General features: G+C 37.0%; 1 protein-coding gene across 1 annotated transcript; it reads left to right on the top strand.

Annotated features, from left to right (window-relative positions):
- Nucleotides 1-322: 322 nt before the first annotated feature.
- Nucleotides 323-11947, top strand: NAA11 (N-alpha-acetyltransferase 11, NatA catalytic subunit). The gene is made up of 2 exons (XM_047854814.1): nt 323-1181; nt 8386-11947. Exon 1 carries the CDS (start codon nt 476-478, stop codon nt 1154-1156), a length of 681 nt encoding a protein of 226 aa, XP_047710770.1. The 5' UTR covers nt 323-475; the 3' UTR covers nt 1157-1181; nt 8386-11947.
- Nucleotides 11948-27195: the final 15248 nt, after the last annotated feature.

Below are 27195 nucleotides of genomic sequence, written 5' to 3' on the forward strand. Positions count from 1 at the left end.
ATCTGAGTGGGTATTTCTGGGGTGTGTGCAATGTTCTGGTTCTCGATCTATATTCTGGTTATATGGATTTATTCAGTTCCTCAAAGTTTATCCATATGTATCCAAAAGAAGAAATTGAAAATTGAAACAAATAAAAGAATAGTTGCAGCAACAGTCCAAACGTTGCATTTTAAAACCAAGGAGATCCTAATAAACTGCACATCCCCACCCCCTAAGCCTTGCGCGCGCATCAGGAATATAACGTGAAAACCTCATTGGCTGGGACTAGGTGGCGCACTTCGAAAGCCGTGTCTTAGCACCGCCCCTTCCGTCTCCAGGGTGTCCTGCCTTCCCGACAGCCAGCGTCCGTGTCGTCCAGTCCTACGACTTCGGCTCCCTGGACTCAAGTCCTTGAGGCAAAAAGTGACTCTTGCGCTTGGTGGCAGCCTCTTTTCGGTGACCACCATCTAACTCCCATTTACTACCCGCCGCCATTATGAACATCCGCAATGCTCGGCCGGACGACCTGATTAACATGCAACACTGCAACCTTCTTTGCCTTCCCGAGAACTACCAGATGAAATACTATTTCTACCATGGCCTTTCCTGGCCCCAGCTTTCTTACATTGCTGAGGACGAGGACGGGAAGATTGTGGGCTATGTCCTGGCCAAAATGGAGGAGGACCCAGATGATGTCCCCCATGGACATATCACCTCACTGGCTGTGAAGCGATCGCACCGGCGCCTCGGCCTGGCCCAGAAGCTGATGGACCAGGCCTCTCGGGCCATGATCGAGAACTTTAGCGCCAAGTACGTGTCCCTGCACGTCAGGAAGAGTAACCGAGCAGCCTTGCACCTCTATTCTAACACCCTCAACTTCCAGGTTAGTGAGGTGGAACCCAAGTACTATGCAGATGGGGAAGATGCTTATGCTATGAAGAGGGATCTCTCGCACATGGCCAATGAGCTGAGAAGGCAGCCAGAGCTGAAGGAGAAGGGCAGGTACGTGGTACTGGGCTCCAAGGAAAACCAGGAAACCCGGGGAAGCACACTTCCTAGTTCTGAAGAGGATGGTGAGGAGGAGAAGATCCCGGCCGCTGATGATAATAGCAATGACCACAAGGAACCCAGCGAGTCCATGGAGAGCACCGATGCCCAGAACAGCTCAGAAGATTGAGTCTACTTCCTAGAACCTGCTTAAGGTATTCTGTTTTCCCTGATCCAATCCCTTGCTACCCTAAATACCGTGGCCTGCCCCATCCCATCCTACCCCATCGCATCCCAGTCCTGCTGGACCACCTGGTGACCTTGAGGAAGAGTATAGACTGGGTTAGAGCAAACTCATTGCTCACTACTGGAAGTTAATAGGACTCCCATTCATACACTAAAAGTAGATTAAATTCAGTAAAAGAAACCAACATTTTCCCTGCTTTTTTGGTGTGAATTACATTTCAGGGTGTCCACATAGTTGGTGGAAGAAATTTCTTCTTTATGGAATTACAGCTAATAAATGCAGAATGAATAATAGGACTATAAAATCACTGTTTTGCAACTCTTGATGAAATAATAGATCTAGCCCACTGTCATCAGTGGCTAACACTATTAGGTGAAAGTTGAAGCCACTTTGTCATTATGAATCAGACTGACAACACTTGAAGTCACTGGGCAAGTATAACATCACTAAAAGAGTGCCTGACAAGTGTCATATGTCTCCTAACGCAATAGTAAGTGCACAGTAATACCTGTGAAATATTCTTGCCCAAAGAAAATTTTATGTGTGAGCATGTGCGTGTGACATTAATCTTGAATACAAACAAGGCTTTAGATCTATCATTTTTATAAGAAAGAAAGAAAAAAAAAAGACAGGGACATTAAACCTTGCCATGATGCAATCAGCCAAATCCAGAGTGAGACAATTTTTACAGAACAAATGACCTGGTTTCTCCAATAAACAAAATGTCATTTTTTAAAAGGGAGGAGGAATTTGTTAAAATATATTAACCAAATGCTACTGTTGTGGACATTGTTTGGGTCCTGATTTAAACAAGTCGAATACAAGACATTTTGAGACAGCCAAGCAAAATTTGAACACGGGCTGTGTTATTAAGGAATGGTCAATGATTTTGTTTGGTGAGCTAACTGGTATTGTATTTTTTTAAGTCTTTATCTGTTAGAGATACATACTGAAATAATTTGAAGTGAAAGAATAGGAGGTCTCAGATCTACTTTAAAATATTCCAGCAAAAAAAAAAGAAGAGGAAAAAAGTTGGGGGGCAAGAAATGTATAAAATAAGAATGGCAACATATGATCATTCTTGAGGTTGCCAATAGGTACTTGAGGGGTTCATTGTGCTATTCTTTACTCTTTCGAATGTGTGAAAATTGACATAAAAATTTCAAAGAACCAAAATTATTGTACTTTCTTATACATGTTAGTACTAATACAAAGCAGCCACTAAAAAGTAGTTTTAAAAGACTATTTCATTTCCCTCAGGAACTTTCTAACACCCTAAGAATTTCAAGGATCAGTGAGCTACTGTCAATGTAGAAGCTTTAAATTCTAAACACAGTCACCTTACCCTTACATGTGGAAAAGGCAACTTTCTCATAACAAAGCCCAGTCATGAGTGATAGACATTACATATAGTTAAAATAAATGCTGTTTGATTTACTCATCCATAAAAATTTTTACTTGCCAGGGCATGAGGCTTGGAGTTGGTATACAATTATGATCTGGACAGGTTGATGTTTATATCACATAACACTTAAAAATAAATGCATTCTATTTTTTTACACGTTTTAATGCTGAAACCCAAACTGTATTGCACACTAACCCTATTTTATTTTCATTCATGTGGTTCCATAGGTTATAAAAATTTGTTTAAAAAAGAGTCTCTCCTCAGAGGAGTCTTTGCATCTGGCTTTTAACAACCTGAATGTTTCAAAATGACTGATTCATTTAGTCTAAGGTTAAGATAAAGGCAGCAAAACAGTCTAAAAGGGAAGGTAAAATTAAACAAAACTTAATTTCTTAAGAGAAGTGTTGTCAGATTTTTATCTGCCTTAAGAACCTTGAAGGAGGTGGGGGTTTAGTTAAATAAGTGATGGAGATTAAGGAGTGCACTTGGCATAATGAGCACCAGGTGATGTAATGAAGTGTTGAATTGCTGTACTGTGTACCTGAAACTCATATAACACTGTATGTGAACTAACTGCAATTAAAATAAATACTTAAAATCAGGGGGAAAAAAACCCTCTGAAGGGTTCTGTCAAGACTATTCTAATTCAACAAGCTTTTTAAAAAATTACCAATTTTCAAATTCCTGTATAGAAGGACTTATATAATATTGATCTCATCTTTGTGGTACTGGCTTCTCTTCACTTGTTACCCTGCAGCTAAGAAGGATTTTAAGTGGAACAGAGCTAGTTGAAGATAGCTTTAAAAAACTAAATTATATATATTCATATATAAAGGATTTATATTTGTTTAATTTTCATGTTATTTAGATTTTTATTACATATATTTACATTTATATTTCTATGCATATAGTTTGATGAATTCAAAAGTACTTACTATGAGAAACAAAAATGACTGTCACCCTAATAGGGGACAAGAAAAAATAAATATGAAATAAGAAAATTATTGTGTGACAATTCTAAATCTCAGGGTCCAAATTCAGGCATAATTGAAATGTTTCTTTTTTTTTTTTTTAATTTTTTTTTTCAACGTTTATTTATTTTTGGGACGGAGAGAGACAGAGCATGAACGGGGGAGGGGCAGAGAGAGAGGGAGACACAGAATCGGAAACAGGCTCCAGGCTCTGAGCCATCAGCCCAGAGCCTGACGCGGGGCTCGAACTCACGGACCGCGAGATCATGACCTGGTTGAAGTCGGACGCTTAACCGACTGCGCCACCCAGGCGCCCCTGAAATGTCTCTTTATGTTACTGTTATTAAACTTTATTTCTAAGTTCAAGGAGATGTTTCCTGCACTTGGCATCATTATCCTTCTAAGTTGATATTTGCTGAGTCATCTTCATGGATCCCATCAATCTTTGGCCCTCACTATATACTTCAAAGTCCTTTCTACCCAGAGGCCTCTTAAGGTCTCTACACTCTCTGTCATGTTTGGGCCATTTTCCTAGCACAAGGATTAGTCTACATAGGCTAACTGTTCTAAAAAAAAAAATAACCTGCAGTCTCAGTAAGTTAACAGAATACCAGCTTATTTCTCACATCTTACTCCAATGTAGGTCATCAGTGCGATTGGGATATGAAAGGGAGAGGAAAAAAGAGACTCCTGAATAACTGTAAAGTTATTCAGGAATCCATCTAGAACAATTGTTCGTAACTTTTTTTGTTCCATAGCCTCCTTTGGCGATCTGGTGAAGCCTAGGGATCCCTTCTAATAAAACTGTTTTTTAAAGACATACAAATTATATGGGATTTCAAAGGAAACCACTTTTATTGAAATACAGTTAGCAAACTCTGTTTAAATAAATTTATTCCCATATGAAATTTAAATATCAAGCAGTGGGTCTCATTATGTTACTTCAATGAGAGTTTAGTTGTAGATGATATTTTGAGATACCTTCAACAGCTGTAATATAATTCAAAAATACCTATGGTTTAGGTGTTCTGGTCGGTGACAAAGCCACACGTAATGCTGGTACTGCTATGCATTGGTGCCTACATTCATAATAGAAGGAAATGCTAAATTTCGTTAAAGGTTAATGAAAATACAGGGATTTTTTTGTTCCAGATCCAAGGTCATCATCTCCTAAATTCTATTATTAAATCTCAGATCAAGAACCCCTGATTCAGTGACTCTGCCATTTTCTAGAATCATGTGTCCACTCCGGGTTTACACACATTCAGCTTGCAGATAGGGGAAGAGAATTTACACAGAGGTTTATGTAGGTTTTAAAAGTCTGTACCACTTTTCTAACTAACTGCAGGGGAAGCTAGGAAATGTAGTTTAGCTGTGTGCCCAGGAGGAAAAATAATGACTTCTGGTAATGAGACAGCATAGTTTCTGCAACAGTGGGAAACATCCTAGTGGTGCTGTGGAGTATGAGAAATTCTGCTTCCCCACAGAGCTTGGGAACATTCTGCTGCTCCCTCTCCAAAATGTGGCCCAGGGAACTCTTGAGGCCACCCAGTGCTACCTGCTTAGTCTCATGACACGTGTTTTCTGCTCTTGTACAAACTTGGGCGTGGGAAACTGGGATTCTGCCACCTTGCTGCTTTTATGCCTCTCATTAAAGCCTGGAAGAAATGCCCCTTCTATTCTGAGATCCCTTAAACTGCCTAAAATCTCAGTTATCATCCTACTCAACAGGGTCTCACTAGTATATACACTTAGTTGTCTGAATGGGAAAAGCCTGTGAGGACAGAAAGAACAGGAAGAAAAAAATTTAAAGGTTAATTATCCTGCCACAGTTATGGCACACCCTCTTGTGGAGCTGGAGTTCAAATACCTACGGAATAAAGTCGTGAAAGAATAACTTTCCATTTTCCTTTATCTCCTCCGTTGGTCTAGGCAACAGAAATGGTTAAAGTTAGAAGTGATGGTGAATAGGGCAATTGGTAAAGGAGACTGAATGTCTTCATGTACAAAGTAATAAAACTTACTGCTAAAAATATGAGAACTCACTATGTTGTAGATACTATTCTAGGGAGTGTCTATGAATGCTCTCATTTAATCTTCATAACATCCCCAGAAGTAGGTACTATTACTCCACTTTATAGATGAGGGCTGCATGTCTTACAGATAATAAGTGGAGAACAGGGACACAAACCACGGTAGTGAGATTCCGTGATGGTCGGATTAAATGAGACAGTTCCTGTAAATTGCTTAGCACAATACCTCACATACAAATATTCTGTAAATTTTAGCTCTTAATATAATCTGTAGTAATAGGAACCATTCAACCTCTTTCCTTTTCTTTTCCACAGTAATCAAATGATAGACTGGTGTGTGAGCAGCAACAGTTTGCAATCTTGGAAGGGAGATGCATCTTAATGATTAAAATAGCTTTCACTGACAAGCTGAATGTCAAAGCATTCAGCTGAATCAATGCTAATCAACAGCAAAGTTTCTAGGGAGCCATAGCAATGAAGACAGGTCAGTTCAAAACATGCTAGTTGAGGCAGGAATGCCATCAAGCTGATGCTTATCTCCTGACAAGAAATATGTGCTTGATGATTAATAAAAAAGAAAAAAAATGCAAAAATCTCAAAATTTTCCATTGACTTGGCAATATTGAGTTAGCCAGGGTTACTTCAGTGACTCTCCTTTCTGGTTTATTCTTTCTGTCGCTAAGCTGTCATCCTAACAAAAAGTTGTTAAATGTTCACATGAGCATTCACTGAAATAGACTGTTCTTAATTTTACCAGACAACTAATTATAACTGGAATGATATAATGAAATATGGAAGAAAGTTAGAGACTGACAGGTCTGGTAAATTCCTAGTATAACCTTACCCCAGATATGCCAGAAACCATAGATTTCAATGCAAATGCACTCTATGAAGATAAAGAGGGGGTTGGGAAGAGATAAAATATTGTTTTTGAAATACTAATCAGATAGATACAATTTGTTGAATTATTTATAATCTCTAACAATGTCACTTTTCAGTCAGTGAATGATGTATATTTAGGGTGAATGAAATACCAACTTTGTCAGGGGTAACTGATAAAAGCAGAGGTTTTTCCTAAATTCTGTACTCTATCTGTGCTCCAGTATATAAATTCTAATGAGCTTTATGGTAAAAGATACAAGGAAGAGATGATATGTGAATGGCAGTGGTTCTAGGAACCAGAGGAACAAGCGCAAAAATGCAGAATGAAAACATTCTGCAATGCTTTTCTATGGACTAATATCCTCAAAACGTCATAGGTTTTTTTTTTTAATTTCTTTAAGCAAAGCATAAAAGTAAAGCATAAGTTCTGTTTTGGGTTCATAAAATCTTGTTAATAATTAAAATATTTCTCAGGCTTCCATTGCCCACCTTTAAGAAATCCTGGATATGTAAAAATTTGAACTTTAATAAGCTCAATTCAGGGCTTTAATATTCATATTTTAAAAAGAATCATTATAAAAAATGTCTGTACCATTAAACAGCAAACTACCCTAGGGCATTTATTATTTCGTTATTTGACTTTTAAAATTTAACTTCTTAAAATGATCAAGCAGTACTTACTGAGAAAATTAAAACAACTATGTAATATTTGGTTTTTGTATAACTACCTTTGCATCCCTATCTTAATTCTATTTGAAACACATTGAAAAAGGTAATGATAATAGTCTTTCTGACCCATTCTCTCACATCTTATTATTTTTCTATTACAGTAAATACACTTTAAAAAAAAATAAGATCTTTGTATTGTGTGCCTCTGACTGTCCTGCAACTTGATTTACTGTTGTTATTCTAGAAACTGACTGTTCTGTAAGTATGAGTTTGTGGAAAACAAAATGCTTTTTAACTTCTCTGTGCATCCGAGCCTTTATGTTCTTATTTTTATTTTATAGACGAGAAAAATGCACCTTTCTTGTTGTAACGTCCCATTGTTTTGTTGGCAGCCATTCAGCAATGGGCAGCAATACTCAACTAGCTTTTCTTTAACTTATATATTCTGTTCACATATCCTATACACCTTTCTACCTTACTAAGGATAGGGTCCATGTCTCATTTATCTTTGTTTCCTAAACTCTTGGCACATTATTCATTCATGGTAGGTACTCAGTAAATATTCATTGAAGGAAGGAAGGAAGGAAGGAAACTCCCAAATTACCTCTGCAGTAATTTTAAAAAGGAAAGTAGGGAAAAGGTATAAAAGGTCCTACTTCCTATTACCTAATATAATTAGGACACCTTAAGGTTATGAATAAAGAGACATAATGGATATTTTGGTTTCATCTCCAGGCCTCACAGAGAGAAAATGTGACTTATAGAATCAGACACATTGTATCTAGCTTATCAAGAGCTAAAAAAGGCCTCTCCTTTCTTAAGAATTGAAATAAATTTCTTTTTGAGTGGAGTAGGATGGGCTAGAATTTGAAGATGCCAAGAAAAAGCATCTTGGTTTCTTTAGGTTTAAAATAGGATTTTGCAGGGTGTTTCAGTGTTCTCCCTCCTCCCCGTTCTCCTGGAAGAAGTGGCTTTTAGGTGTCAGGAAAAGTTCATGTGTCCTCATGGCCGAGAGGGGAGAGAGCCCCAGATCCCTGTGTGGATCTCTGTGCTGTCATCTAAATTCTCACTGGCATTACGGAGATAGATGTAGTCTAAACGGGTTACTGGTACCTTATTGGTCTGCTGCTAAAGCCAGTATTTTATTCTTTTAGAGTGGTTAAAACCTGTAGCCCTCTCTTGCTCACCTGCTTTCTTCTCACTTCTCAACAGCATTGCAGTTCCTCGTGTCTCAGCCACGCCTGCTCTGAGCCCTGGCTCAGCCTATATGCTCTGCAGCACCTTTTCTGGGGTCATCTCACAGTGACCCCAATGGCTTCTCACTCTCAACAACCTTCCACATATCCCATGGGGATTATAAAGGAACACCTGGATACCAGAGCCTCCTGCACAAGAGCCAAGAAAGTCTGAGGCCTCCCATCACGGAACCTTCTTTGGCCGCCTCACACCATGCCGCCGTTTTACTCTGTTTGTTGTAGTCCTGTGCTGGGTGTGGTTGTCTAGCAATGTTGCCTCTTCCTGGAATGCTAAACAGGAAGCCCCTCTGCTTTCAGTTTTTGCCACTATTTATCTGGGTTCTCATCCTAGAGGGGGCCATCAGAACCATCAAGTCAGACCTCGTGCCCCTTTCCTCTTCTTTCTTCCTCTTTGCTGGAAGAAGTATTCTGTTTTCTCTTCTTTTCTCTGGGAACTCGTCCTCTGTCATACCCTTCCATTTCTTGAGGAGGTATTCTCCTTTCCAGTGGGAGAAAGTCATGAGCAAGGGCCTCTACAATGTAATCAGAACTTGGAGATATTAAGAAAAGGACAACCAGTAATTAAATTGTAATATCTGATCTCCTTGTTTGTGTCAATTTGGTTTTCTTGTTAATGACATAACTTGCCATTTACTGAGTGCCAATGATATTCAGGCAATGCTAGGATTCTTATTAATGACATATTTAATTTTCTCAGCAACCTTACAAGGTAGGCTTATTATTCCTGTTTTATAGATGAGGAAACTGAAACTCAAAGAAGCAAAGTAAATATCTAGGATCTGAACCTGAGTCTATTTGAATTCAAGGCCAAACTTCCTTTCACTTTCCTATTACTACTCTTTGCATTTTATTTATAAAAGTGTGAAAACTATAGCAAAAAAAGAAAATCTATGGTTTAAAATGTTCTGTTGACTTGATCCATGGCAACTATATGTCGTTTGTAAATATTTGTATATAATCCACCGTTATAATTCTGTTTTACTCTTTTTCTCCAGTAAAAATAAGTGAAGACAAAGTACTTTGACCTCTGCAGTATAAGTCACCAGATAAATACAGAGTTACCATTACTTAACGTTGCTCTTATATCCCTGAATGTGAATTACCATAGTATATAACATTTCCTATGTTTAAATTTTTATGAAAACCAGTGTATATGGTTTTAAGTCAAATCCTTGACATTAACCATCTGATGACAAGAAATAAATCTGTTCTCTGTAATCATAATCAGCCCTGCTAAGCACTTCTTACAAATCTGCCCCAATGCACTCTAAGAATGCTTACCTAATAGTAAATGATTGCCTGAGGCATATAAAAGTTTTTTCCCTACACAATAAGGATTTGCTATTTCCTGTGGTAATACAAACCTCTCATCTATCTTTCCATTTTTCCTTTTTTTCTTTTTAATTTTCTCTCCCAGCTCTAAAACTATTCCTTCCCCTCAAGCATGTGTTTATCTCTTTATTTTTAAATATTGCAGCTTTCTAACATCTGTCTCTAGGGCAGCATAATCTTACTGATGAAATATTCCATGTTTTCCTTGAGCCCTTGTCAATATGTCTTCGTGTTAACAGCTTAGCAGATGGAGAAACAGAAGGAGTAGCCTCAGCTTACCTGAATGATTTCTCTCCAGCACCAGGCACATTACTGTCTGTATTAACTTGATGATAGGAATTGGAGTAATTGGAAAATAAGAAATGATATCTGAGTTTTGCAGTGTTATTTACTAAAACTATTGGCTGCTTTTCTTTGTTACCATTATATCCTTTTTCCCAGTCTCCTACCAAAAGAAGGCAGAATTATAGCAACTACCTAGTTTGGACTGTGCTTATGTAGATAATGAAAGTAAAATAAACAATAATACTAATATTGCTTTGGATGTAAATTAGCATGTTCCCAAGTGGTTCCAGAGTAATAATGGTGATTTAGCAGCAGCAGCAGCTTTCTGGAACACTGAAACGGAGGTAACCTGTGACACTTGTGTTTGTAATAACATTGTTCTTCTTGCGTAGAACAAATTTTTGTCGTTTTTTAAATGGGCTGATTTCTTTTACTTAAATACAATCCTAGAAAGACATCAGCAAGACTTTGAAGCAAGGATGTAGGGTAGTTAATGGTGAGCACCGTTGTACTAGCTGCAGAGAATGACCCACACCCTCTCCTTTACTTGGAAGAACCTACTGGGTAGGCTCAGGTCTGTCAGAAAATTATTCAGAAATATTAATTCTCAAAGTGAAAACTTTTCTTTGGCCAAAAGAGAGAAACCTGCGAATGAAGCCTGTGAGTTACCTAGTTCAAATCTGTATGATTTTCCCTTTGAAAATGAGAACGAGGGGCAGGAGATGCTTATCTAAAATAAAAGTAATGGGGTGTGTGGATGTGTTGGAAAAGTAGGGAGTTGTGCTGGAAGTTAGTTCAAAGCTGGGAAAATCTGGAAAGGATCAGGACTCTGAAATAGCTGAAGGGAAGTTTTCTCAAATTTTTACTTGCAGATGAGTCCTCTCAGGGATCATGTTAAAAATGCGGGTTTTTGTTTCTATGGATCTGGGGTGGGGGCTGAGTGTCTGCATTTCTAACTAGTTCCTAGACAACACTGATCTTACTGGTCTAGGAACCACACTTTGCCTAGTGAGGGTCTTAAAGCTCATCTCCAACCTTGGAACTGAGTTCAGAACACCTGTGACTGGCCCTTGGGTCGGTTTGGATTAGACACTAATTCAGAATCCCATTCTGAAATACACAGTCACATAAGTACGATTTGTCTTTGGAATTTTGTTACATTACATTGACAGCCTAATAATTTCAATGAAAATTCCAGATATATTTCATCAAAACGTGTACACCAAAAATTATATACACAGTACACAAAATATGTTGATAATAATTGACATTACATCATCTATTAGAGAGTTTTGATACATTAATATTTCCTCACCTTTGATGTCCAAACAAGTAAACAGTATATGAGATTTTTAAAAATTTCACTCTCCACTGTCACTCAATTTATTGTGTTCTTTGGTCCATAGACTGCTCCAGACACTAATAATTTTTTCCATGCTGACATCTGACACAGAATTTGAAAATGAACACAACCTTTTGTTTTGTTTTAAATTGGAGCATCAGACATCAGACCTTTATGTGGAGGTGGTGTGGGAAGCGCTTTCAAGAGAGTTTTCTGTCCAGGGATGAGAATTTCTGGCCCAGGAGTTTTCAACCTATGCATCAAAGTCACCCAGGTGCTATGTTAAAGATGCAATTTCTCTGACTCCAGCTCAGGTTGTTTCGCATTCTGCCATCTGAAAATCACTGACCAGTACAAGGTATTGAATTCCTCATAAAGGTAATTTTAAGGGCATTTTTTTCCATGGTGATACTCCCCAGATTTAAATTAATTTGTCAAAAGTGGCAAAAAAGAAGATACGACAAATTTTTGTTTCTAGTAAAACATATACGGGGATAGTTGAGGTGGTATATGAGAACTCTGTACGTTCTGGTTATTTTTCTGTAAACCCCAAACTGCTCTGAAATAGTCCATTAATTAAAAAATAAAAAATACATACACAGAATTTTACATACGTGTGATCATTTAATACATGTATATGATTATTCATGTATTTTACATAAATGTGATTACATTATGCATGTTATTTTGAGGACATCCTTGTTTTGGTTGTGACTTGCCACCCCATCCTTTCCCAAATCCACCCACATCCCTTTCCTTTTCCCTAGCACGTTAACATAGTTTTATCCTGTGTTTTTTCTCCCAAGTTCTTGTAAAGCAAACAGTAGTTACAATTTAGCAATTGTGGTGTACAGAACAAGCTTGAAGAATAAGAACACTCACAAATCACATTGGAATGTTCTTGTTTCTAGAACCAAAAGCTCAAATAATGCAATGTCCAGTTAAGAACCAGATACCAGGCCAGTGTGGAACCACATGCCCTTCTATTCATGTTTCATTAACTCCTCCTATCCCATCATCATTTGGGTGTTCTGAGTTAGAATTTGTATTAACGGTACCCAGCCAAAAACCAATGAAACAGACCAAGTGACTTATTAGCAAGGTCCTTCTTTATACTTTTTTCTAGACCTGAATGCTTCTTTGAAATCTTAAAAGATACAGTTCATTTCCTTGAAGCACACTTGAAGGGTTATTTAAACACCATGTTTCCTTATATGGACATAGGAATTACATTTTGTGAATTTCTGGGGGAGGGAAGTCCTTTCATTGTAAATCATACATAAATTGCTTTCCTACACAAAATTAAGATAGATTTTGCACTTTGGGAGCGGGGTCATCACCTCCACTGCATATTATAAAAGCTTACCTAGAGAACATAGTCTTTAGCAAGTTGAGCAATTTTCGCAAGAGGTGGTTTAATAGAGTGGGAAATCACAGACTTCAGAGTCCAAAGGCTTAACTTTTAATCCTGGTTTGGTTTATTACTACCTGGATATCCTCTGCCATGTCAATTTTCTCATTTGTAAAATAGAGATAAAAATAACTTCCATACCCTCAGGGCCATTGGGTAATGAGGTAGTATAAGAAAAACTTCACTGTAATTTGTAAGAAGACATGTAAATGTTATTACTAACACTTCTACTTTCAGAGGTTTTTATCTCCACATTCAAATCTGTGCAAAATAACAGTGATCATTCATTTTCCTCCCTAGGCATCCAGAAAAAAAATCAATGCTTTGGCATGATGAGTGTGTAATGTGTGTGAGTATTTTAAGGGATGACGTCTGAAGAAGGGAGTGAATTCCTATAAACGTAGGAAATCAACTATATATTCATTTAAAAGGGGGGGGGGGGCTTCTTAAAATTGTTTATCTCTTGCTGTCTATGACCTAAGCATTCATATCAGTAAGATTAGTCATGTAAATCAAACTGTACTTACCTCCCATTTGCATGGTTTTAAGTAAAAGAGATACACACACACACACACACACACACACACACACAGAGTGACCAAAGTTTTCACATACTCAAAAGCTTTAGTGAACTATGGTAGTGCATTGAGGCAAACATCTGGTTGGTTTTTCATACCCAAGCCCTAAAGAGTCCCTACTTTATTACTGAAAGCAGATACAATTTAGTTAAATAATAAGATATTATAAAGAATTTTGAAAACTTATGGACTCCTTCACATAAGGAGCCTTGTAGAAAGCAAATATATATATTTTTTTAATGTTCCTTTATATTTGAGAGAGAGCATGAGTTGAGGAAGGGCAGAGAGCAAGTGAGACACAGAATCCAAAGCAGGCTCCAGTCTCTGAGTTGTTAGCACAGAGCCTGATGCAGGACTCGAACTCACAAGCCATGAGATCATGACCTGAAGTCTGACTCTTAAAGGACTGAGCCACCCAGGCACCCCGAGGAAGCAAATATTTCTAATTGGACATTTTGTGTCCTGGGACAGTGTGCCCTACGTAGACTCTCGGTGAGTGAGAGGTATACTTTTCTTTGGTAAAGTAGAAGAAAGACTAGTGTGAAGGAAAGTTGAGAAAGAAGAACCCACGCCACGAGAGTGGTCTTATCAGTCTAGGAAGATGTACATTTGGAAGTTGAGAATATAGATTTTAAGTCCCTTAAAGTCACTCTTGCCTGTGTATCCCTTGTAAAGTACTCCTCGTATGAAAAGCAATGATTTTCAGCACTTCATACATGTGCCTCGTTTTATTTTCTTCCTTAAAATTGGGGTTCTGGGGCAGGATTAGATTAGTTTCTATCCAGTAAGAATCTAAGGCTAACGTGTCACAGATTTTGTGTGCCTAGTTGATTAGCATCTTTGTCTCAACTGCCTTAAGTTAATGGGTAGTGGTATTGGATAGTGGTTAAGCTCACACATTTCAGGTTACAGCTGAAGTTACACTCTGAGGCACCTGCTCTGGAAATATTTAAATAATCCCATATATCCTGCTTTGTAAGGATGGCAACTCTATGAAAACTAACCCTTCCCAGGCTTAATAATAGCACCTGAAATAACCTGAAATAATTGTTCGTCAGCTGGTGATAAACATCAAAATTCAGAGTTAGAAAATCAGTTTAAGAGTAATGGTGTATAATAATGGAAGAAACTGTCAGCTGTTAGAAACTCAAAGATTGCTTGTGAAATTTGTTTTAGGTCTTCTGTTATCCTTGTCCAAAAAAAAAAAAGTATAGATCATTTTTAAATAACTGATTGGAATCCTATTTTCACAATGAAAGGGGATAGTTTCAAAATAAAGAAGGCTGCATTTACAGTTTAAATTTTTGTATACAAGTACAATTCTAATTGGAAAACATTTGGGTCAGTTTCACTAAAACACAGGAGTTCCTGTTTTTGATGAGGAAAAAGCATAATAGGGGCTTATCTTAGAATGTAAAGCTTTTAGAATCACCCTGTAATTCATGGCTTATCCCTGGGAATTCAAAGCTTTATAAATTATAAACCTTTTCCAGGACATGGTACACACTGTCTTATGTCAGATAGGGCTAGGCTAAGCCAAGGGCATAAATTAATTTTCACTTTTTCACCCTGAATTCTTCTTCCATCCTTGATACTCAGTATTCTACTATTCTTTTCTGGCTTAAAATTTACACCCCTTGCCTAGACCTGAATTCAAAATAACTCGTATTCTTAGATCACATTATCATTTTCCCCCTTCTGTTCCTATTTCCCGTAAATAAGCCAATAGATACATGGTTACAGATCTCACATCAGAGCTGATAATAAACAGGTTTTTTTAAATTCACATTAAATGATTAATAACTGGCAGGCTTGATCCTTTAAAGAATATATGTATTTAATTCAAATGAATTTCTCTGATTGGATTGGTGGCCTAAACCTGCATCATTAATATCATTTTCATCCGGTCTCTTGGAAGATCTAAACTGAGACTCCATGGGGGGTGTCCTGCCATCTTGGGCCACAGTTTTCAACAGAAAGGAGGAATGTATTTCTTATCTGTGAGCAAATGAAGGGATAGGGCACTAAGTAAGTAATGTTTGTTTTGGAAGACCCAAAACTTTTTTTTTTCTTTCTGCATCTTTCCTCTAGTTCTTTCTTATTCTTTCTCCCATTATCTTCAATAATCTTAAAGTCTCAATTTCTACATCCACAAAATAGGAATAATTGTAGGAGTTCTGTAAGGACTGTAAACTTGTTGTAAGGGTTAAATCAGAAAATTAATGTAAATTATCCAGACCAATATTCGTAAAATATTAGGTGCATAATAAATATTGGTTCCAGCCACTTCCCTTTGAATTAGTAAACAGTTTAGGAGGCTAATAATTCGAATGTAGGATTTTATGTTTGAATATCATTTTATGCAAAAATATTATTCAGTGATCATAGCTGTTTCTGTCTTCCTGGTCTCTATTTCCATTCTCCTCTTATTTATCTCTGAGTGCACTCAGGCAATAGCAGGTGCTCAAGTAAAAGCATGACTGAATGAAAAGGAAGGGTTCACAGATGAGGAATAATTGAGCCAATGAAGATTATAACAAATCCCACTATATATCAAATAATGGTAGAACAAGGGTCTTTTGCAATCAATAAACCTTATTTTAAGAAGAAAACACTCCAGTGCAGTTTTATGCCAATACTAAAGTGCTTCTATTTCCAGTCTGTTTTCAAATCTAAAAGCCAAATAATATTATCCTAACATTTCCTTGCATAAAACATAAAAATAAGAGGTAGAGTAACTAAGAACACTCACCAAATCTCTTAATCAAGATGTGTTTCTCCAAATATAATAGCAGAAATTCATTTAAAGTAAGAAAGCACGATTATCAGTGAAAACTGGGACTTGCAAATCCAATTTGCACTTTGGATATTAAATTAATATTTGAAATGTTTTTAAAATACCACAGTAAAGTGTGTTTTTCATAGGTATTTCTTTATGCTTTTGAAAGGGGAAAAATGGCTAAAGTACTATTTTATTCTCTGTTCAGAACAAAGTCTGTTTTGTCTATGAAAAAGAATAAATGAGAAACGATCTCCAAGAAATCATCTTGACCAGCATTAATGACTAGTTTGGTAGTTAACAGCCTGAGGCATAGCCAGAGGCCATTAAGGCTCTTGTAGGGGGAGAAAGGTTGGGGGATTGTGGTTTACCAGTAATTAACTATAGGTATGAATCAAAACTTCCTAAGAAAATAGATAAAAGTTCTTTGGATGATTCTATCGGTATTTATCTTTTCATTAACCCCTCCCCCACTACTTTAATAAATAGGAAAAGAGGATGTTACCATCATTTCACAAAACAGGTTGGATTGGAAATAATTCATTTAATGAAATGAGGACACTCAGGGGACCAATTAATGGTTTTTCAGGCTTAGACTATACAACTATAAGAACCACTTAAAAAAAAAAAAAACTGAACCCTCAGTCTAACACATTAGTTGATTGTTGGTGAATTGAAACTCAATCATGAGATCATAAGGATTTTTTGGAGCTTCCAACCCCTCCCCTTTAGTTTTAATCCTATCTCAATAAAGGTAAATACATAAGGATTATAAATAAACAAATCTGAAGTAATATAGATTGGGAGAACCTCAAGAGGGTCAGGAGATAATGAAGATTATACCTCAATATTGGGATTATGATGTTAGTTCTTTATTTCAATAAAAGTGGATAGAGATCTTTCATATCAGGGACAGGGCTTAGCTGTAAGGACAAAGTAATCTTCTGGGAATTATGCATACAGGCTTGACATCATTTTTATTGGATGGCTGATGAACTGGAAAACTCCAGGATAGCCAGGCTTTAATTTGTAATCTTAATTTTCATATAAATCGGTACATTTCAGGGGGAGGGAGTTGGAGCTGTGGGGGGACTTTGATGCTTGCTAGCCTTGCAGTAATAAGACAGCGCTGAAACACAGACTGCAATACCAACTCATCCAGTATCTGATTCTGTCTTTTCCTCTGTCCATCTGTCTTCCATCTTTACATCTATCATTTAAAGAAATTTACAGCCTGCAAATACCAGAGAAGCTAATGTTAGTGCAATCTTCCCTCCACCTCCTCTTGGAATGATCTATAGTAATCTACTTATCATAAACATGCACACTATAACGTACAATAATTTAGTCTTCAGCCAGGAAAATGACTGCAATTGTTTTGCAAGTATAAATTAATAAGGGGTTTTTCCCCTCCTTTTAATCTTTTTTAAAGGCTATAGGACATGAGACTATACTGGTTTTCCTCTATAAAATAATTATCTTGGTGTTTCCCAAATATACTTTCATATCCATAGGATTACATAGGAGCAAAGTTATCAGATGGAACATAGTAGTGATTTATTTGGTCGTACAACAAGTTGGCCCTTATATTTCCAATATAGAATACAGATGCCCTTTGCATTGTAAAAGAAGTTAAGTGCTACTGAATGGAATATTTTAGAAATATATCAATAAAATAGAATTTTTTTCTCTAGATTGTTCTAGCCTCTTACATCATAAGTAAAATTGAATCTTCATGAAAAATTATTCTGATCAAAGAATTATTTGAGTTGAATCAACCATAGAAAACAATATACAAAGGTTAAATTATTTATTCACAAGAACATATTTTCTCTCTCCCTTTCAAATAATGCTTCTATAGCTTTTCAATTTAAAATTTTTCGTTTTCCTTTTGTTGTTTTTCCAGCTATTTTAATTCCTGGTCCAAAATTAATATGTCTTCCCACTGACCACTTTCTATATTCCTTCTTTTGCAGAAATGTTGACATAAGTCTTGTGTATGTTTAGGCTAGAATGATACTTGTGGCAGGTATACTCAGGGTATATAGTGTTTTACTTAAAGAAGCTCACAACTTACTCGGGAAATAAATTTACCATCAGAAAACCTTGAGAAGTCTTCCAGGAAGAAGTGATATTGTAGTTGGGACTTAAAGACAAGAAGAGGTCAGCTAACCAAAGTTAGTGATGGAAATAAAAATGGGGTAGAACAATTTCTAAAGGCAGAGCATTTGAAAGAGAATTGGGCACATACTGTAAGAATAAATTCGACAAGGGTTTAAAAAATGTATGAGTCTAGTTATGTATAATTTGATAAATGGTGGAACCTCAAAAGAAAAGATATTGATACAATCTTCATTCAAAGGTATTAATCTTTAATATAATATCCATTACCATTACCTGAATAATTCCAATGTTTGGAATCTCATTGCAATAAAGATAGCTGAATTTATTTTCAAAATTCTAATATTTTGGAAATTCCCAAAATTTTCTACATTTATAGAACTAGAAAATATATAGCTATCTATTTTAGTGCTTTAACTACGTGGAATATGATTAGTCTTCTTTTCCTATTATTATCCTTGAAGTGTTTGAAGATACTTATGAAGTCCTTCAAAGGTCAGTTGCTTAAAATGTTCCTTATTTATAATAGTTTTCACAACTTTTAACATTTTTATTTCTCTTCTCCAGATAAGCTCCAGATTTGTTCCTTTTAAAGTATGGCATTTGGGACTGAAAGTAATAGTCTATGTTTAGCATGACCTGTAGAGAGCAGAAAGGGAGTATCCAACGACCTTTATCTCATCACTTTTTTTCTATTATTGTGCCTAACTTGAGTGAGATTTTTTGGCAGACTTATATTAATAATTTATACAGAACTTTCATTCAACTAAAATGCTAAATCTTTGCCATGTGTGCTCCTGTTTAGCCATGTCTCTGCTGTCCTTGGTCTGGGTTTTTAAAAATCCAGGATATTACTTATACCTCTGTTTAAGTTCATTACTTTAATTTGTCGCTCTCCATATATCAAGTAACAAGAAGTCTTACATATGATACAGTGTAAAATTTGTCAAAATAAGTGAACAGAATATTATTGTTAATACTTTTTGTTAGTAATTAAACACAAGGGACTAAGGATATGATACCCAGTCGATATAAACAGAGTAAAGTAGCTCTTAAGTTAAATAAGTACAAATGTTTAAATATTCAGATATTTCTCTTTACTCATTAGCCACTAAATTACATAGATAGTGGGTAGAGCAATTTAGAATTAAAAGTGAGTTCATTCATTGGCATACTCTTTATATATAACAATGACCCAAACAAGTTAGACAGGCTCAAGAGTAAGATGAACATCTTTGTGAACCAAAATAAAGTATAAACTCAAAAGACATGAGTTCCATGAGCCACAGGTCTGACAAGCATCCTGTTAACAGACAAGCATCCTGTGGGATGACAGGGAATGAAAAGTTTCCAGGGAAATCAGGAAACTGGAGTTAGTATCTCTTAAAAGCCTGAAAAAAGTGCTGCCAACCTAATTTTTCAGATAACAGATTTATAGGGAGTTGAGTAGTAGGATTGTAGAGAGTTGATTAGGGGGGACCCTGGGCTTTCCTTGTCCCTCAAACACAGCTGTATTGAGGTCAGATTACTTGGAACACCCAGGAAATTCATCTGTGGAGTGGTAGAAGGATCTCCACAGTTGGAGGGAGGCAGATTGGCAGATGCAAGGTGCATGGATGTGAATGGGAGAGAAAAATGGTGGCACCATGCGGGGGTAGGAAACCCTTTCCATGGAGAGACAAAAGGGAGAAAAAGAGAGAGGGGTTGAGATAGTGCAGCATCAAGTTTGCACAAGAGGGAAACCTCTCTGGGCCACAAGAGGGGGACCAAGAAGTACTGAGTTTCCAGGTTCTTTTTTTGCAAACAGCTTTCGGATCTCAAACTCTGAGACTCTAGAAGTGCATGACTTTCTCCAGTAACTAGAGCAGAGCTATTGTGCATGCTCCTGGGGAGGAAGCAGCTGGCCCTGGAGTGCATAGCATGGTATAGTGATCTTCAAGGTGCAGTGGGAGAGAACAATCCCCTTCCTGGAATACTTTTGGAAGAGGGTTTATTGCCTCCCCAAGGACAAAAGACCCTGCAGGTGCCAACCAAAGACCTTTCATCTGCAGGGTGAGAGACTCTACTCCAGAGGAAGGGAGTGGAACTGCACCGTACTGGGTCTTTAAGACTATGGGTTTTGAATCCCAGCCATGCATCAAAGAAGAAATGTAAGAGAATTTTGATACAGGGTGAGCTAACTTCCCTTGCTATTCTATGAGGGCTACCTGAACAGTGGGGAGTGAGATCCCCAGTCCCGGGACAAGAAATGGGGGTGGCACCATTTTTCCCTCTAACACCAACAGGATGGGACTTCAGAGAGCAACATAGCAGGCCCCAGTAAGGCATACTTGCTTACACCAAACCCTACCCCTCCATGCCTGTCAACTGCTTATTTACTGGGGCAAGACTGATGCTGAGTCAATGCAGTCCACCTCTCCTTCAGACCAGCACAGACACCATCCCACAGGTACCAACAACAGCTCTTTTTTTTTTTTTGTCTACTTTTTTCTCTTTTTTTTTTTTAATTTTTTTTAATGTTTATTTATTTTTGAGACAGAGACACAGCATGAGCAGGGAAGGGGCAGAGAGAGAGGGAGACACAGAATGTGAAGCGGGCTCCAGGCTCTGAGCTGTCAGCACAGAGCCCGACGCGGGGCTCGAACTCACGAACTGTGAGATCATGACCTGAGCCGAAGTCGGATGCTTAACCGACTGAGCCACCCAGGCGCCCCTTCTTTTTCTCTTTTGAAATCAGGTTCATAGTTCTTTACTGTGTTTTTTGTTTTGTTTTCTTTTCATTTTCTTCTCGCTCTCTCCTCTGGATTTGGCTTTTTTTCTTCTTTTTTCTTTTCTTCTTTTTCCCCTTACTTTTTCTATGGAATCAGCCTTATAGTTTTCTGATTCCCTGTTTGCCTGTTTTTTTCTCTGTTGTTCTCTTTCCTTTTCTCTATTTTTTTTTTTTTTGGATAAGCTTTTTCCTCCTCCCCCCTTTCCTTTTTTTTCCCCTAGGGTTACTTCAACAAACAAATCAAAGCATACCTGGTTAAAGGCCAAAACACTCTCCACTGCAAGCAAGGAGGAACTCTGCAGAAGACTGACCAGTAGGAAAGAGCAGCTAAGATGCAACAGCAGAGTACACACAGCATAACCAGAAACACTTCCTGGAGTGCCAGGCCCTGGACAGTGTATGACCCCAATTTGGTATAACAGTATTTTCAGGTGCAGTACACACATAACAAGCTTTCAAAACATGCAAAAGACAGAAACTTAGCCAAAATGAGATGGAGGAATTCTCCCCAAAAGAAAATTCAAGATGAAATCACAGCCACAGCCAGCGACTTACTCAAAACAGATATAAGGAATATATCTGAACAAGAATTTAGAACAACAGTCATAAGACTACTAGCTGGGCTCGAAAAAAATCATAGAAGACACCAGAGAAACCCTTGCTACAGAGACCAAGGACCTAAGAACTAGTCAGGATGAATTTTAAAATGCTATAGCTGAGATGCAAAATAAACTAGATACAGTGACAGCAAGGATTGAAGAAGCAGAGGAGAGAATAGGTAAAATAGAAGATAAAATTATGGTAAATAATGAAGCTGACCAAAAGAGGGAAAGGAAATTACTAGGTCATGAGGGGAGACTTTGAGAACGAAGTGATTCCATGACACAAAACAATATCCATATCATAGGAGTCCCAGAAGAAGAATAGTGAGAAAAAGGGGAAGAAGGTTTATTTGAAAAAATTGTAGCTGAGAATTTCCCTAATCTGGAGAAGGAAACAAACATCTAAATCCAAGAGGCAAAGAGAACTCCTTTCAAAAATCAACAAAAACAGGTCAACACCATGATATCTCATAGTGAAACTTGCAAAATACAAGGATAAAGTGAAAATTCTGAAAGCAGCTGGGAAAAAAAAGGTCCTTAACATACAAGGGTAGTCACATAAGGTTAGCAGCAGACCTGTCCACTGAAACTTGGCAGGCCAGAAAGGAGTGGCAGGAAATATTCAATGTGCTGAATAGGAAAAATATGCAGCCAAGAATTCTTTACCAAGCAAGGCTTTCATTCAGAATAGAAGGAAAGATAAAGACTTTCCCAAACAAACAAAACCTATAGGAGTTTTTGACCAGTTAACCAATGCTGCAAGAAATTTTAAGGGGGATGCTCTGGAGAAAAAAAAAAAAAGAAAAGAAAAGAAAAAAGAAAAAAAAAAGTATACCAAAGCAGCAAAGACTACAAAGGACGAGAGAACATCACCAGAAACACCAAATCTACAGATAACACAATGGCACTAAATTCATATCTGTCAATAATCACTCAATTTAAATGGACTAAATGCTCCAATCAAAAGACATATGATATTAGAATGGATAAAAAAACAAGACCCATCTATATGCTGCCTAGGAGAGACTCATTTTAGACACAAGGACACCTGCAGATTGAAAGTGAGGGGATGAATAAATCATCTATCATGCTAATGGAGGTCAAAAGAAAGCTGGAGTAGCCATACTTATATCAGACAAATTAGATTTTAAAACAAAGAGTGTAACAAGAGATGCAGAAGGGCATTATAACTAAGGGATCTAAGCAGATCAAATAATTATAAATATTTATGCCCCCAACTTTAAAGAACCCAAATATAAATCAGTTAATCACAAATATAAAGAAACTCATTGATAATAATACCATAATATTAGGGGACTTTAACACCCACTTACAGCAATGCACCCATGATCTAAGCAGAAAATCAATAAGGAAACAATGGTTTTGAATGAACACACGGGGCTGGATGGACTTAACAGATATATTCAGAACATTTCATCCTAAAGTTGCAGAATATACATTCTTCTTGAGTGCACATAGAAAATTCTCCAGAATAGATCACATACTGGGTCACAAAGCAACATTCAACAGGCACAAAAAGCTCAAGATCATACCATGCATGTTTTCAGATCACAAAGCTATGAAACTTGCAATCTACCTCAAAAAATAAATTTGGAAAGCCCTCAAATACACAGAGGTTAAAGAATATCCTAAAGAATGAATGGGTTAATCAGGAAATTAAAGAGGAAATTAAAAAGTACATGGAAGCAAATGAAAATGAAAACACAACAGTCCAAACCATTTGGAAAGCAACAAAAGCATTTCTAAGAGGAAAAAGTACATTGCAATTCAGGTATATCTCAAGAAGCAAGAAAGGTCCCAAATACACAACCTAACCTTACACCCGAAGGAGCTAGAAAAGGAGCAGCAAACTAAGTCCAAAGCCAGAAGAAGGGAAATAATAAAGATTAGAGAAGAATGAAATGATATAGAAAGCAACCAACCATCACCACCACCACTACCACGGCCGCCACCACCACCACCAACAAAACAGTACAACAGATCAACTCGTTTTTTGAAAGAATAAATTGATAACCCCCTAGCCAGATTTCTCAAAAGAAAAGAGAAAGGACTCAAATAGATAACAATCATGAATGAAGGAAGAGAGATCACAACCAACACCACAGAAATACAAACAATTGTAAGAGAATACTATGAAAAATTATATGCAAACAAACTGGAAATTCTGGAAAAAATGGACAAATTCCTAGACATTCACATAATACTAAAACTCAAATAGGAAGAAATAGAAAATTTGAAAAGGCCCATAACCAGCAAAGAAATTGAATCAGTTATCAAAAATTTTCTAACAATACGAGTCCTGGGTCAGATGGCTTTCCAGGGGAATTCTCCCAGACATTTAAAGCAGACTTAATACTGATTATTCTCAAACTATTCCAAAAACTAGTAATGGAAGGAAAACTTTCAAACTCATTCTATGAAGCCAGCATTACCTTGATTCCCAAACCAGATAGAGATCCCACAAAAAAGGAGAATCAAAGGCCAATATCCCTGATGAACCTGGATGCAAAACTTCTCAACAAGATACTAGCAAATCGAATTCAACAGTGTGTTAAAAGAATTATTCACCATGATCAAGTGGGATTCACTCCTGGGCTGCCAGGCTGGTTCAATATTCACAAATCAATCAATGTGATACATCACATTACTAGAAGAAAGGATAAGAACCATATGATCCTGTCAATAGATGCAGAAAAAGCATTTGACAAAATACAGCATCCTTTCTTAATAAAAACCCTCCAGAAAGTAGGGATAGAAGAAACGTACCTTAACATCATAAAAGGCGTATATGAAAAGCCCACAGCTAATATCATCCTCAATGGGGAGAAACAGAGCTTTCCCCCTGAGATCAGGAACATGACAGGGAAGTCCACTCTCACCACTGTTGTTTAACATAGTGTTGGAAGTCTTATTCTCAGCAATCAGACAACAAAATGAAATAAAAGGCATTTAAATTGGCAAAGAAGAAGTCAAACTTTCACTTGTCGCAGACGACATGATACTCTACATGGAAAACCTGAAAGACTCCACGAAAACACTGCTAGAACTGATATATGGATTCAGCAAAATCGCAAGGTACAAAATCAATGTACAGAAACCAGTTGCATTTCTATACACCAATAATGAAGCAACTGAAAGTGAGATCAAGGAATGGATCCCATTTATAATTACACCAAGAACCATAAAATACCTAGGAATAAACCTAACAAAAGAGGTAAAAGATCTGTACACTTAAAACTGTAGTAAACTTATGAAAGAAATTGAAGAAGACACAAAGAAATGGGAAAATATTCCATGCTTATGGATTGAAAGAACAAATATTGTTAAAATGTCAATACTACCCAAAGCAATCTACATATTCAATGCAATCCCAATGAAAATAGCACCAGCATTCTTCTCAGAGCTAGAACAAACAATACTAAAATTTGTATGGAACCACAAAAGACCCTGAATAGCCAAAGTAATGTTGAAAAAGAAAACCAAACCTGGAGGCATCACAATGCCAGACTTTAGCCTGTACTACAAAGCCATAATCATCAAGACAGTATGGTATTTGCACAAAAACAGACACATAGACCAATGGAACAGAATGCAAACTCAGAATTGGACCCACAAATGTATGACCAACTAATCTTTCACAAAGCAGGAAAGAATATCCAATGGAAAAAAGACAGTCTCTTTAGCAAATGGCGCTAGGAGAACTGGACAGCAGCATGCAGAAGAATGAAACTGTACCACTTTCTTATACCATACATAAAAATAAACTCAAAATGAATGAAAAACCTAAATGTGAGACAGGAAACCATCAAAATTTTAGAGGAGAAAACAGGCAACAACCTCTTTGACCTTGGCTGCAGTAACTTCTTACTAGACATGTCTCCAGAGGCAAGGGAAATAAAAGCAAACATGTACTGGGACCTCATCAAGATAAAACTCTTCTGCCCAGCAAAGGAAACAGTCAACAAAACTAAAGGGCAACTGATGGAATGGGAGAAGATATTTTTCAAATGACATACTGGATAAAGGTTTAGTATCCAAAATCTATAAAGAACTAATCAAACCCAACATCCAAAAAACAAATACTCTAGTGAAGAAATGGAAGAGAACATGATAGACACTTTGCCAAAGAAGATATCCAGATAGCTAACAGACACATGAAAAGATGTTCAACATCACTCACATCAGAAAATACAAAGCAAAACTATAGTGAGATACCATCTCACACCTGTCAGAATGGCTAAAATGAACAACTCAGGAAACAACAGATGTTGGTGAGGATGTGGAGAAAAGGGAACCCTCTTGCACTGCTGGTGAGAATGCAAACTGGTGCAGCCACTCTGGAAAACAGTATGAAGTTTCCTCAAAAAATTAAATATAGGACTTCCCTATGACCCAGCAATTTCACTAGTAGGTATTTATCCAAAGGATGCAAAAATGCTAATTTGAATGGGCACATGCACCCCAATGTTTATAGCAGCACTATCAACAATAGTCAAATTATGGAAAAAGCCCAAATGTCCATTGACTGAAGAATGGATAAGAAATATGTGGTACGTATATATAGAGAGGCACATACACATACAATGGAATATTACTCGGTGATGAAGAAGAATGAAATCTTACCATTTGCAATGTCGATGGATTTAGAGTATATTATGCTAAGTGAAATAAGTCAGAGAAAGACAAATATCATATGATTTCACTCATATGTGAAATTTAAGAAATACAACAGATGAACATAGGGGTAGGGAAGGAAAAATAAGATAAAAACAGAGAGGGAGGAAAATCATAAAAGACTCTTAAATACAGAGAACAACCTGAGGGTTGCTGGAAGGGATATGTGTGAGGGGATGAGGAAAATGGGTGATGGGCATTAAAGTGGGAAGTTGTTGGGATGAGCATTGGGTTTATGTAAGTGATGAATCCCTGGATTCTACTCCTGAAACAATTCTGCACTGTATGTTAACTAACTTAAATTTAAATAAATGAAATTAAAAAATACAAATATGTAAATATCACAATAAATATAATTGGATTATCATATTTAATTCACATAAAATATGTTCGTCATATATTACTTACTGGAAATATATTTAACCATGTGTCATAAAGCCTATTTCTCTAGTAACCATAATACTTACTCAATGGGTTCATGTGCATTGTGTCCATATTGTCAAAGATGGAAGCTATGTATGGGCTCAACATTAATTTTCCCTCACCAAGGCTGATCTAACTACCACCATTGCTGAGTGCCCAACAAGGTTGCAAGTTCATCATATTGGATCCTTTCTGTCATGGTGATATAGCAATTTGCCTTTATAGAAAAATAAACTTATTCTCATAAGGATTTCCCTCTCACTCTACAGCACTTCTGCCAATACCATTATTTGTGAACTTAAAGGAAACCTTTTTCATTGCCATGTAATGCTACACAAGCAAGGAACCCTGAACAAGAAACACATTTTATAGCAAAAGAGATATAGCAATGGTCTCATGCCCATGGAATAATTGCTCTTACCTTACGT

Source organism: Prionailurus viverrinus, chromosome B1 (assembly GCF_022837055.1).
Source record: "Prionailurus viverrinus isolate Anna chromosome B1, UM_Priviv_1.0, whole genome shotgun sequence".
Taxonomy (NCBI): Eukaryota; Metazoa; Chordata; class Mammalia; order Carnivora; family Felidae; genus Prionailurus; species Prionailurus viverrinus.